The following is a 12814-nucleotide window of genomic DNA, read 5'->3' as shown; positions in this document are numbered from 1 at the left end:
TCAGGAAATATCTATTGTCACCTAGAGATTCCTCTTCCAAAGGACCACAAACATCAGAGTGCATCAAACTAAGTAACTCTGATATTCTTGTTAAAGAGGACTTAAATGAAACTCTGTGTTGCTTACCATACAAACATGATTACAAGAATCTAGCACAGCGTCCTTAGAAATAATGATAAGCTTCTTATTCATCAAAGTAGACAATCATTTCTCACTCATGTAACCGAATCTCTGGTACCACAGATTTTGAGATACCTCTCCTTCTGTAATATTGAGGTTATTTGCACAAATCTTCATATGAGTCTTGTAAAGTGTTCCATAAATATGTTCTCGAGCGACAACCATAGCACATTTTGTCATTTTCCATGTGCTATTGTAAAAGTCGTTACTGAACCCTTCCTTGTCAAAAGCTATTCCCGAGAGCAGATTGAGCTGAAGGTCTGGAACATGTCGGACATTCTTCAAAGTAATTATATGTCTAATATTGGCCTTTATTTGAATATCACCAGTTCCGACGATCTTAGGGAAGCTGTTATTTTCCATCTTCACTATGCCAAAGTCTCCACCCTTGTATGTTTTGAAAAACTCTACATGCGTAGTAATGTGGTAGGATGCTGCAGTATTAACTATCCACTCAACTTCTTGGCTTGAAGTTGAAAGCATGATTCCTTATGTGTGGAACAATATGCCACTTCTCCTCTGACAGTGACTAAAGTTTCACCATCCTTCTTCAGCTGATTGCTTTTTTGCCCCTACTTTCACAACATCTTCCTGCAATACTTCTTCAAGTGTCCTTCTCGGCCACAATAATGACACTTATATGTTGGCCTCCTTCCAGCTGTGGATCTGCCTCTATTCTGGCTCCTGCCTCTACCCCTGTCATAAGTACCTTCTTGCTGTCTTCCCCATTTCTCTGTGACAAAAGCATGTGTTTGATCATTGTCAATGTCTTTTCTTCTGACCTCCTCCTTATATAAGGAATCTATTACCATAGCCATGGTAAGTTTGTCATTCGGAGCCGAATTGCTGAGAGAGACGACTAGTGTCTCCCAGCTATCTGGAAAAGAGCTAAGAAGTAAAAATGCTTACCCCCTAATTATAACTTCACCGCAGACAATTGGTTTACCAAGTTCTGAAACATACTAGTATGCTCGGCTATAGAAATTTTATTTTTCAACTTTAAATTTACCAAGCACCTCCTCAATAAGGCTTTATTCCGAGCAGTCTTAGCTTAGTACATGTCCTCTAGCTTCTTCCAAAGCATATATGCTTCTATTTCCTGTGCAAAATGATGGAAGACACTGTAGTCGATGCATTGTTGGATTTGACCGATTGTTTTCCTGTTCATCTTCTCCCATTCTGCTCTTTGGTGGGATCAGGATTCCTCTTTTTGATATCCAAGGGGTCAAACAAATCCTTACAATTTAGAATATCTTCCATCCGAGGTCTTGAAAGTGCATAGTTGCTGGCAGTAAGCTTGATCATAACTCTCGAATATGACTCGTCCATTGACATTTTGGCCTACAAAAATCGAAGCTGAATTTGGCAAAATAGAATCCACCAATGCGTCCGGAATGGTAAAAAACATTATGTTGACCATTCTCGGGTCAAAATTTGAATCTTCAAAATTTAGGATCAAAGTGCAATTTTTAAAAGTTCTAGATCAAACTGCAAATATTAAAACTTCTAGGAAAACCTGCAAATACCAAAAATATAGGAGTATTTCTACAATTTTAAACAAGTTTGAAATCGGTGTTGACGTGGCTGATGACATGGTAGATCGGATGATGTGGCACCATGTTGCAGCGAGCTATCGGATGATGTGGTAGGATGATGTGTCGCGACTTGGCTCGGCTCGAAGGCGCGCCTCGCAACTCGGCTCATCTTGAGTGGCGCGTGTGTGGTGCGTGTGCATTGACTAGCGCGTAAAAAACCTGCACAGAAGTTTGGCCAGCTTGTGGGGGCACGTGTAATGGCAGATGGAGATCCAGTTGGGCTCGTTTTCTTCATCTCGGCGAGATCTACCTCCTGGTATGCCCAAATACTTTGTTTGAGCTTTTGGACGGTCCTATACCTGCATCTTGGCTCTGATACTACTTGTTGTGATATTTTGATAATGAAAGACATAAAACTAATACAGAAAAATAAAGAGAGACAAAAGTATGAAAATTGAGAAGAAAAAAATGTATTATAATTATAAAATTTATATACAAAAAACTTCTCTCAAACTTTTTCAAAAAACCTATATTGTCTATATTGTGTGTTATGTGATACAAAACTAAAAAATAAGCATCTATTTATAATGCTCTTTTTAAGGTTTCTAGGGTTGAAATCCTAATGGACTAGAACCTTAGAAGATAAAAGGTTGGACCCCCACAAACTTCATTCTTTCAATTTTGATTGGCACCACGTCACACAATAAAAAACACCTAATCACAATATATGAACCAATTAAAATGAAATTTATAATATATATATATATATATATATTGACAGGCACCGCAATACATTGACTTATAAAAGATATCTAATTACTAATTGAAATGAAATTTGTAATATTAAATCAGCCAAAAATTATTCAATGCTAACAATATTAATACTATGCAAGAACTAAAACATGGGGTACAATATTAAACAATAATAATAATAATAATGATTAACATTAATAAAATAGAAGGTTTATGTTACCGTATTTCCTTCACATCATGTGTATTCGTTACTTATAAATATATGCTACACCGCATAGTTGGTAACCTATATATATGTATGTATATATATATATACATATATATATATAATCAGTCTGGTCCAATGAGAACTCTAAAATTAAGAATATTGTGAGAATGCACATCTTGGTTAAAAGGAGACTTGAACCATAACTTGCTTTTTCAAGGATTTTGAATCATTTACTATATAAATAATCCTTTACTCTCTCTCTCTCTCTCTCTCTCTCTATATATATATATATATATATATATAATCAAACTTCAATGAGGATTCTAAGTTAAGAACATCTTAAAGATTCAACTTTTACAACATCATGCAACATGTTGCATAAGCATACTTGTCTCGCAACATGTTATAAAATGTGCATTTTCACTATATCCTTAAATTAACATCCTCACTTGAACATGATTATATATATATATATATATATTTATCCTAATTATTAGACTCAGATTTTTCTTTATTAACCCTATAATCACAACGAAATTTTGTATTTAAAATTTAATTAATAATCAAATATAAATATATTGACATATTTAAATTCTATTTGGAGAAAATGAACCTATTGAAAACTAATAAATCATAAATTTGTTCTTAAATTTCAACATTTGGAACGATTTAAAAATTCTAAAAAAAAGTTTTGATAGTTTTCCCATAGATCGATCTGATAGAAGCCTAGATGTATATATGTATTTAAGTAATACTATAAAAAGTCTGTCCATTTTATAATATATGCGCCTAAACATTCACATGCATATCCGGTAAAAAAAAAATTGCATGCAGTCCTTTTAAGGATACATGTAAAAAAATTTTTGCGCCCCTGCTTTTTATAGCAAACTTCATATACATACATATATAAAGACAGTATATATTATAGGTTTCTGCCAAGGGGGTGTGCATCCCACCTATCCAATTGAGGAAGGCATAAAAATGAAAAGAAAAATAAATAATAATAATAATAACAAATAAAACAAAATGAATAAAAATAAAAATCATATGCCTACTCCACGTATCACTTACTTTTTTTGCAACAATTCTCTAGTTGTTCACGTAACATGTTGGAAAGCCAAATGTATTCCCATTGTTGAAAGAAATAGATCTTGGTAGCAATGAATTGAAAGGGACTGTGACCAGAAGCACAGGAAACTTAAATGAGGTGGAAACATTGGATGTATCTTTCAATCATTTCGAAGGTGAGATATCTCAACCCCACATATCAAATCTCCCTAACTCGAGGAATTTGGACTTGTCGTCTAACTCATTAACACTGAAAATCAGCTAGCTATAACTGGGTTCATTCCATTTGGAATTCTTAAATCTGAGATCATGCAATTCAGGAGCAGATTTCCCCAACTGGTTGGCAACTCAAAGGAACCTATACTACCTTGTTATCTCTTCTAACGAAATTTCGGATACCATTCCTAAGTGGCTTGGGGACTCTACCCCTAACATGCATTATTTTAAATCTTTCAGGTAATCAAATTCATGGCAGGCTGCCAAATTTATCGACAAAATTTCTCAGCCTTCTTGTAGATCTGAGTTCCGACAGCTTTAAGGGTCCATTGCCAGTGCTCCCGACTTCCTTCACTGTTAAATTTATCTAATAATTTCATTTCTGGCTCAATTTGTCCTTATCTAACACCACCACTTTGCTTTACCTTGACATCTCAAATAACCAATCATCTGGACTGCTGCCAGACTACTGTGTTCCAAGGTGGACTAGCCTAAAATCCTAAATTGGGCCAACAATAATTTCTTCAGAAAGATCCCCAGTTCGATAGGTAAACTTTGTCAGGACAAGACTGAGTCTACAAAAGAATAGTTTCTTTGGAGAATTACCATTGTCCTTGAGAGATTGCAAAAATTTGACATTTATAGATCTTAGTGACCACAAATTCTCTGGAAAAGTACAATTATGGATTCGGGAAAGCCTATTCTCTTCAGAGATTCTACTCCTGCAATCAAATGATTTTTACGGAAGTGTTCCATGGAAATTATGTGGATTGCAAAATCTACAAATCTTAAATCTAACGCAAAACAATATGTTTCAAAACATATCACTATGCCTCAACGGACTTACTGTACTGTATGACTGAGTTTAAACCTTTCAGGCAACAAATTGACTGGAAAATTACCTGGCGAAACATCAATTCTTTCTGGTCTGATTGCATTAGACTTGTCAAGAAACGACTTGTCTGGAGAAATTCCCAAAAACATCGGCAAGATGATATATTTGGAGTCGCTCGATTTGTCTGAAAATCTATTTTCAGGAGGAATTCCAATGAGCCTGTCTAATCTTACTCTTCTTAAACACCTAAACCTCTCATTTAACTTCTTGTCTGGTAGAATTCCATCAAGTGCTATACTACAAAGCTTTTCTGCTGATCCATATACTGGGAACCATGGACTCTACACATCATGGAAATGAATTTATGAAGTGGTTTTATATGGGTATGCTAGTGGGGTTCCCTGTTAGATTTTGGGGAATATTTGGTAGTTTGCGTCTCAACCGTACTTGGAGACATACACATTTCCTGTTGTTGTTCAGATTAAAAGACCGGCTCTTGTTGAAGTTGGCACTCTCAACTGCAAAACTACAAAGGAGGTTCAACACAGACAACAACCGCTAAACACGGTGAGCAATTAATAATATCTTTCATTGACCAAAAAAGAAAAAAATTAATAATATCTTCCCTACTCTTATATGGTATCTTTTTTCCTTTCTGTTTTCCCTAATATCATTGTTTACTCCATAAGATATTCCACATCATTTATTAGGAATCAGGCACCCTGTTGTTCTCCACTTAAACAAAACTGTCCTCTTGAAGCCATAGTCAGTCAAACTCAACAAATTCAAGGTGACAAAGATGAATTTCAAGAGATGGTTATCTGGGAATGTGGATAGGGTTCTTTATTGATTTTGGGGAATATACGGTAGTTTATTTCTCAACTGTACTTGGAGACATACATACTTTCTTCTTCTTGTACAAAATAAAAGATTGGGTCTTGTTGTGGTTGACACTTTACACAGCCAGATTACAAAGGTTGCAAGTGGACAAACGGGAACCACAAACAGAACAGGCGAGAAGTTAATAAATAATAATATCTATTGATGGAAGTTTCGACTATATGTATATATATATATTTGATGATAACATCATCAACGAATAAAAAAATAGTATTATTTCAATTTTAGTTTTCATTTTCATTTTTTTTTTTTAAAAAATGTGAAATCTTGCAATGGAACTTTCTTTCTTAGACTTCTACATTCAGGAATCATGCCTTGAAGTAAGATTATCACTTAGACCAATGTCCAAAAGAGTAGGCATCAAACTATATAAATTGTTTGAAGAGAGATCAAGTGAGAGCGGTGGTATTAAACTGAAGCAACCTCTGAAACAATGTGGAAGAAGTGGAAACACTCATATAGTTTTGATGAAAAACCAAAAATAACAAGAGATACTGCAGAAGCATTGATGAGGGAAAGAGTAGTAGTTGACAGTCGTAGAGAGAAGAAACAATTAAATAACTTTAAGATGAATAACCTATTTATGCTGTTAATGATTTTAGACAATCATAGTCTATAAAGGTATACCCAACTGAGGTCCCAAGTATTGTAAATTAGACACATAAGAGTCATTTAACATATCCATCTGCAAAATGAATGTTAAAATTGAGGTCTAAATATTCCAAATATTGCAATTCCATCAGGAAGCATTGATCTTACCTTGCAAAGGATCGTCAGTTTTTGGATGAAGCCTAACTACATGGCCTGTGGTGTTGCTATATTGGACTCCTTGCATTTTCAACATTTCTTCTTTCCATCTTCATCTTCAATTTACAAATAACAGTTAGACTCACCCACAAGTCCTTTTATGAAAGCAAGAAGCGCGATTTTCTTTCGTAGAATTATATTATTTCAGATATTTTACTTTCAAAAGTTTACAATTTTAATATAATTTTTTTTACTACTTCTATTGTACAAATTTCAGCTTATCTATTGAAGGTCATTGCAATTTCTATTTTTCATCCTGCAATTATTTTATTCAGTTTATATCACTATTTCTGACTTCTAATAGATTAACATCATAATACAATTTTTTAGCTCATGGTCAAGCAAGGACTAAAGTCGTATGTATTTTGCCCTTTATTTTTACTGTTAAAGCTTTTGCCATATGTCAAATGCTTAATGAAAATGTTAGTAAGAACAGAAACCCTTGAATAACCCCTCACCCCATCACTTCTTTGTTGTTGTTAATGTTTATGGACTAATAGTGAGCGGCAGGCAGGGCACCTGCTGGATTGGTGTTTGTTCTCTATTTGTATATTCTTTGGTGAACAAAAATATGATTCTTTCAAGTCTTTGTACCTCCTAAAGCAAGTACTTCTAAACTAATCACACTGGCCAATGTAACTTATTTTGTTCTTTATGTCTGTAAACTAAATAACCATTCCACAGAAGTAAAATTTTTATACATACCTTTAGTATATCAAATTCTTTATTCTGGTTTCTTGATCAATCATCCCAAACTGCTAGCCAATCCAATCTCACTTGAGCACTCAATATGACAAATTTCTGCAGTCCAAGGCCATAGCCAAACTTTGCTATTCCCTTCAGCTCCAGTGCTTTAGACCACAGCTACAATACAAGACACACATATATGGCCAGTCAATGTCTCTCTGGACTTCCAGAACATTGTTCTCGTCTCATATGAGCATGAGACATGAACCATAGTTTCCACTGGGGTTATCATAATTCCATTTTCTACCAGTGACACTTGCATTCCATGGGGATTTTCTGTACTCAACTTTCCACTAACAATTATTTCATCCTTCAATTTCAAGTGAGATCATATTGATAACATAATTAGTTCCAAAACAATCATCTAGTAATTGTAAAGATCCAATAGAACTCAATTTTGAAGATCATCTCACTATTGCTGACAATTTAAGATATCAAAGTCTAATGTTTCAAATCGTATAACTTTACTAATTCCATAAACTGTCTTGTATATGGAATCAATTTGGCAATGTGAACAATCTGCGGCAAAGAATTCATGAACAAGACCCTCTAATTCTATAAATGAGCAACCAGGTTGCTTTGGCTTTCCATGGAGAGCCATATCTCTCCTCAACTTATTCACATCTTTCCACCTTGATGCTGAAGCATAGATATTTGACAACAAAATATGCACCCCCGATCTCCTTGGTTCCAATTCCTCTATTTTCTTCATAGCAAACTCTGCCAATTCTATATTCTGGTGAGTCTTACATGCAAAGAGCAGGGATCTCCATATAACTGTGTCAGGTTGAATTGGCATTTCCCTGATAAACTTTTCTGCCTCGATTAAAAGATTGGCACGGCCAAGAAGATCAACCATACAACCATAGTGTTCTATGCGAGGAGTGAGCTCATAACTTTGAGACATGGCATTGAAATAGACAAAACCCAATGCTACAAATCCACGATGGCTACAAGCCGACAATACTCCCAGAAAAGTGACCTCGTTTGGCATGACATCCCTTGACATTGCCATTTGTGAAAACAAGTGCAAAGCCCTCCTGGACTCCCCATTCAGGGTTAGACCAGTAACCACAGCAGTCCAAGAAATAACATCTCTGTTAGACAATTCATGGAAAATCTGGAGGGCCCTTTCTATATCTCCACATTTTGAGTGCATATCAATCAAAGAAGTCTTCACTGAGAGGGTCATCAAAGAACCCCACCTTTCAGAATAGCTATGCACCCATCTACCATGGCTTAATGCCCCCAAATTCCCGCATGCCGATACAACACTGCCAAATGTTGCCGCATCTGCTTCAACCCCACGTAATTGCATCTCTCTGAACAATTCAATCGCCTCCTTGAATGAATCTGACTGAGCATAACCCACTATCATGGAAATCCAACAGACCACATTTCTGTCAGAAATACCGTCGAAAACTTTTCTCGCATCCTCCATCTTCCCGCACTTAGCATACATATCGATCAAAGATGAACCCAAGAAGACATTCAATTCCAGTCCACTTCCTAAAACTAATCCATGGATTTTCCACCCTAAATCAAGAAATCCAATCCTAGCACAAGCAGTCAGAACACCCACAAAAGTCACCTGAGCAGGCCACACCGAACCATCCTCCATCATTTCCACAAACACCTTCAAGGAATCCTCATTGCGCTAGCACTGTAAATACCCAGAAAGGACGCTATTCCAAGACACCACGTCGCGAACAAAAACCGGAAGCAAATTGAAAACTCTTCGAGCTTCCTCCATGAGACCACACAGAGAGTACATGGAAATGAGCCCATTCTGAACGAAGAGATCGAGCTCAAATCCAAGTTTGAAGCTCAAGCAATGAAGCTCTTGACCCTTTTGTGGAAACAAGCAACGCCCAAACAAAGGAGAATCGCGGCGTCGCATGAGATTGTAAAGAGAGAGCGATTCTTGAGGTGAAGAGCTCCGAGAATAGGCCTTGACTATGAAATTCCAGGCGAAGATATTTGGGTTCTGTATGTGAAAGAAAAGGGCCTTAGAGAATGCGAAAGCAGCTTCATCATCATCATCATCGGCGTCGGAGTGAGAGTGAAGGAGGAGTTTGCTAGACACAAAGGGTTCGCCGGAGAAATGGCCGGAAACAATGGCAGAACTGAGAATCTGAAGGATATTGCGGCGACTTTTGTGGTGGGATTCAAGCAATGCGATAATGGAGATGTTGAAGTTGCGCATTGCTTTGCTTCATGTTGAGAAAGGCGCCAGACACTGGTATGTACGTTTTTTTGGTAATGACTTGAATGTTATATACTTTTCTGCGACGTAAAAGAATTTTGTTATTAATAATATGAAAAACATATACTTTTTTAATATTAAACTTGAAAACATATTTTGTAAAGTAATAAATGTTCATATTCTTTCTTATATAGCAAAATAAAGGTTCATATATTTTCTTTAAATAATAAATGTTCATATTTGTTCATTTAGTTAGTTACGATAATCTATCAATAAATGTTAGTTTATTTGGACGATTAATCCTAAGATCCAATTTTTTTAATATAATAATTTTTGTTATGATAAAGTTTGAATAATTATATTTATTATTTATAAGAAAGTGTTGATTATTGAAAAATAATTACGAGAAAATCTAAATTGTACTTTTAAACATTCTTATAAACTTTGTACATATTCTCTTTTTGGGGGCAGGGGGAGGCAGGGAAGGGTAATGTATATGCTAAAAAACAATCGAAATTTGGCACAATATCAATGACCGAAGGGCTTAATGAAATATATCCACTCCATTTCAATATTTTATGTTTTACCCTCTTATACATATTTTAATCTTAATAAAAATTGAAAATAATATGAATTTTTTTTTTCTCTATTTTTTTTAGTAGAGTACAGTCTCATTCCACTAAGGCACCATTTCATCTATGCAAACCATTTCATTCAAAACAAAAATCATTTGCCTTCCCTTTCATTTTTAACCCTCCGCTTTCTTCCTTCTCCCTCAAAAAGCATCCCTCATCTGTTTATTATTTGCAAAAATAGATACGTGTGGGTATTATTAGTGTGTATATTGTAGATTTGATATTCGGGTAATGTGCTTTCAATTTATCTGCTATATAACATTTTCTAAGCATTTTAGGATAAATTTAGAATTTTGATTTGATTTATTCGGGTTGAGAACTGGTTAAAAAATTAAAATTTAGTAAATATATGTTAAATTAAGTTTTTTTTAATGGAAGTTATTAATAACTAGCTTTTAGGAGAAATTGATGTCAAGGTTGGAAATGAAGAGACAAAAAAAAATAGGATCGGTTTGACCGGAAAGGGTGGCCAAAGGTGGAAATTCAGTTGGGTCAAAAAATAGGTCTGAAACTCGGTTTTCCTGCAATGTACCCACTTTCATTTTTACCCTCGGTTTTCTTCCTTCTCCCTCAAAAAGTATCATCTATTTATTATTTTTTTTTAACGAGGTTATTTGCAAAAATAGAAATGTGTAGATATTATTACTGTGTACATTGTAGATTTGATTTTTAAATAGTGTGCTTTCAATTTAGCAGGTATATAACTTGTTTTGAGTATTTTACGATAAATTTACGACTTTGATTCGATATACTTGGTTGAAAACTAGATAAAAATTGAAAATTTGGTAAATATATGCTAAATTATATTTTTTTAATGAAAGTTATTATAAACCAGTTTTTAGGAGAAATTCATATAAGGCATCAGTCGAAAATGAAGAGACGAAAAAAAGGAACCAGCGTGGTCGGAAATGGTGGTCGGAAATGGTGGTCAGAGGTGGGAGATCCGATCGGGTTGGAAAATGGATCCGAAACCCTATTTTCTTGCAATCAGGAGGGCAATACATGTGCAAAATGCAAGGGAAATTTGGCACACTATCCATGTTTGAAGGGCCTTAATAAAAGCTACCCACCCCAACTCAATCTTTCTTATTTTACCCTCTTATACTTATTCTAACCTTAATAAAAACTGAAAATCACATGAAATTTCCTTTTTCTTTTTTTTTCTTTTTTATTTTTTGGTTTTCCTTTCATCCAGAGTACAATCTCATTCCACTAAGGCACCATTTCATCTTTTTTGCAAACCATTCCATTCAAATAAAAAACCCTTTGCTTTCTTCCCTTCATTTTTACCTTTGGCTTTCTTCCTTCTCCCTCAAAAAGCATCCCTTAGGTAAGTATGATCTGTTTATTTTTTTTTTAACTGGCTTACTTGCAAAAATAGATAGATATGGATATTATTACTGTGTATATTGTAGGTTTGAATTTTAGGTAATATGTTTTCAATTTAGCTGGTATATAACGTTTTCTAAGTATTTTATGATAAATTTTGGACTTTGATTCGATCTATTTGGGTTGAAAACTAGATAAAAATTGAAAATTTGGTAAATAAATGTTAAATTACGCTTTTTTAATGGAACTTATTATAAACTTACTTCTAGGCGAAATTGATATTGGATATCAGTCGGAAATGAAAAGAGGAAAAAAATAGGACCAGTTGTCTGGAAAATGTGGCCAAACATAGTAGATTTGGTCGGGTTGAAAGAGGGGTTGAAAACTTAGCTTTTTTACGACTGGGAGGGAAATATGTGTGCTAAAAACAAGGAAAATTTTGCCAAATGCCTAATTTCCTTATTTGAAGGGCCTTAATGAAATCTACCTATCCCATTTCAATTGTATTGTTTTACCTTCTTACACCTATTCTAACCTTAATAAAAATTGAAATGACTTAAATATCCTTTTTTTTTTTTTTCCACTTTGTCTAGAGTGCAATCCCATTTCACTAAGGCATCGTTTCATCTTTCTTGCAAATCGTTCCATTTAACACAAAAACCCTTTGCTTTCTGCCCCCACATTTTTACCCTCGACTTTCTTCATTCTCCCTAAAAATGCATCACTCAGGTAACAATCATCTGTTTATTTTTTTAACTAGGTTATTTACAAAAGCATATGTGTGTGGATATTATTACTGTGTATATTGTAGATTTGAATTTTAGGTAGTGTGCTTTCAATTTAGCTGTTACATAACATTTTCTGAGTATTTTGTGATAAATTTAGGAATTTGATTCGATTTGTTTGGATTGAGAACTAGTTAAAAATTTAAAACTTGGTAAATATAGGTTAAATTTACTTTTTTTAATGAAAGTTATTATAAACTAGCTTTTAGGAGAAATTGATATCATTCGGAAATGAAGAGACAAAAAAAAAAGGAAATGGTTTAGCCGGAAAAGGTGGTCGTAGGTGGGAGATCCCGTCGAGTCAAAAAAAGGGATCTGAAACCCCATTTTCCTATGATCGAGAGGGCAATGTATGTCCTAAAATTAGGAAAAATTTGTCACAATACCCATATTTGATGGGCCTTTATGAAATCTACCCATCCCATTTCAATCTTTTTTGTTTTACCCTTTATACATATTCTAACTTTAATAAAATTTGAGAATGATGTGGATATACTTTTTTTTTTCCTTTCATCCAGAGTACAAACCCATTCCCTTAAGGCACTATTTCATTTTTCTTGGAAACTCTTCCATTTAAAAAAAAATAAATAAATAAAGAAAAATTTGCTTT

The 12814-nt window shown here is 34.5% G+C and overlaps 1 protein-coding gene across 1 annotated transcript; it reads right to left on the bottom strand.

Moving 5' to 3' along the window:
* Positions 1-7598: 7598 nt before the first annotated feature.
* Positions 7599-9455, bottom strand: LOC107423495 (pentatricopeptide repeat-containing protein At3g12770-like). The gene has a single exon (XM_060815501.1). The coding sequence runs from the start codon at positions 9453-9455 to the stop codon at positions 8907-8909; it is 549 nt and encodes a 182-aa protein (XP_060671484.1). The 3' UTR covers positions 7599-8906.
* Between the last annotated feature and the right edge of the window lie 3359 nt (positions 9456-12814).

This window comes from Ziziphus jujuba, chromosome 3 (assembly GCF_031755915.1).
Source record: "Ziziphus jujuba cultivar Dongzao chromosome 3, ASM3175591v1".
Classification (NCBI taxonomy): domain Eukaryota; kingdom Viridiplantae; phylum Streptophyta; class Magnoliopsida; order Rosales; family Rhamnaceae; genus Ziziphus; species Ziziphus jujuba.
Note: the sequence above shows the minus strand (reverse complement) of the source record. Positions and strands in the feature narration are given on the sequence as shown.

Bases quoted from the DNA above. Each gene is read 5' to 3' on its own strand.
- LOC107423495 (XM_060815501.1), bottom strand. From the start codon at position 9,455: ATGCGCAACTTCAACATCTCCATTATCGCATTGCTTGAATCCCACCAC.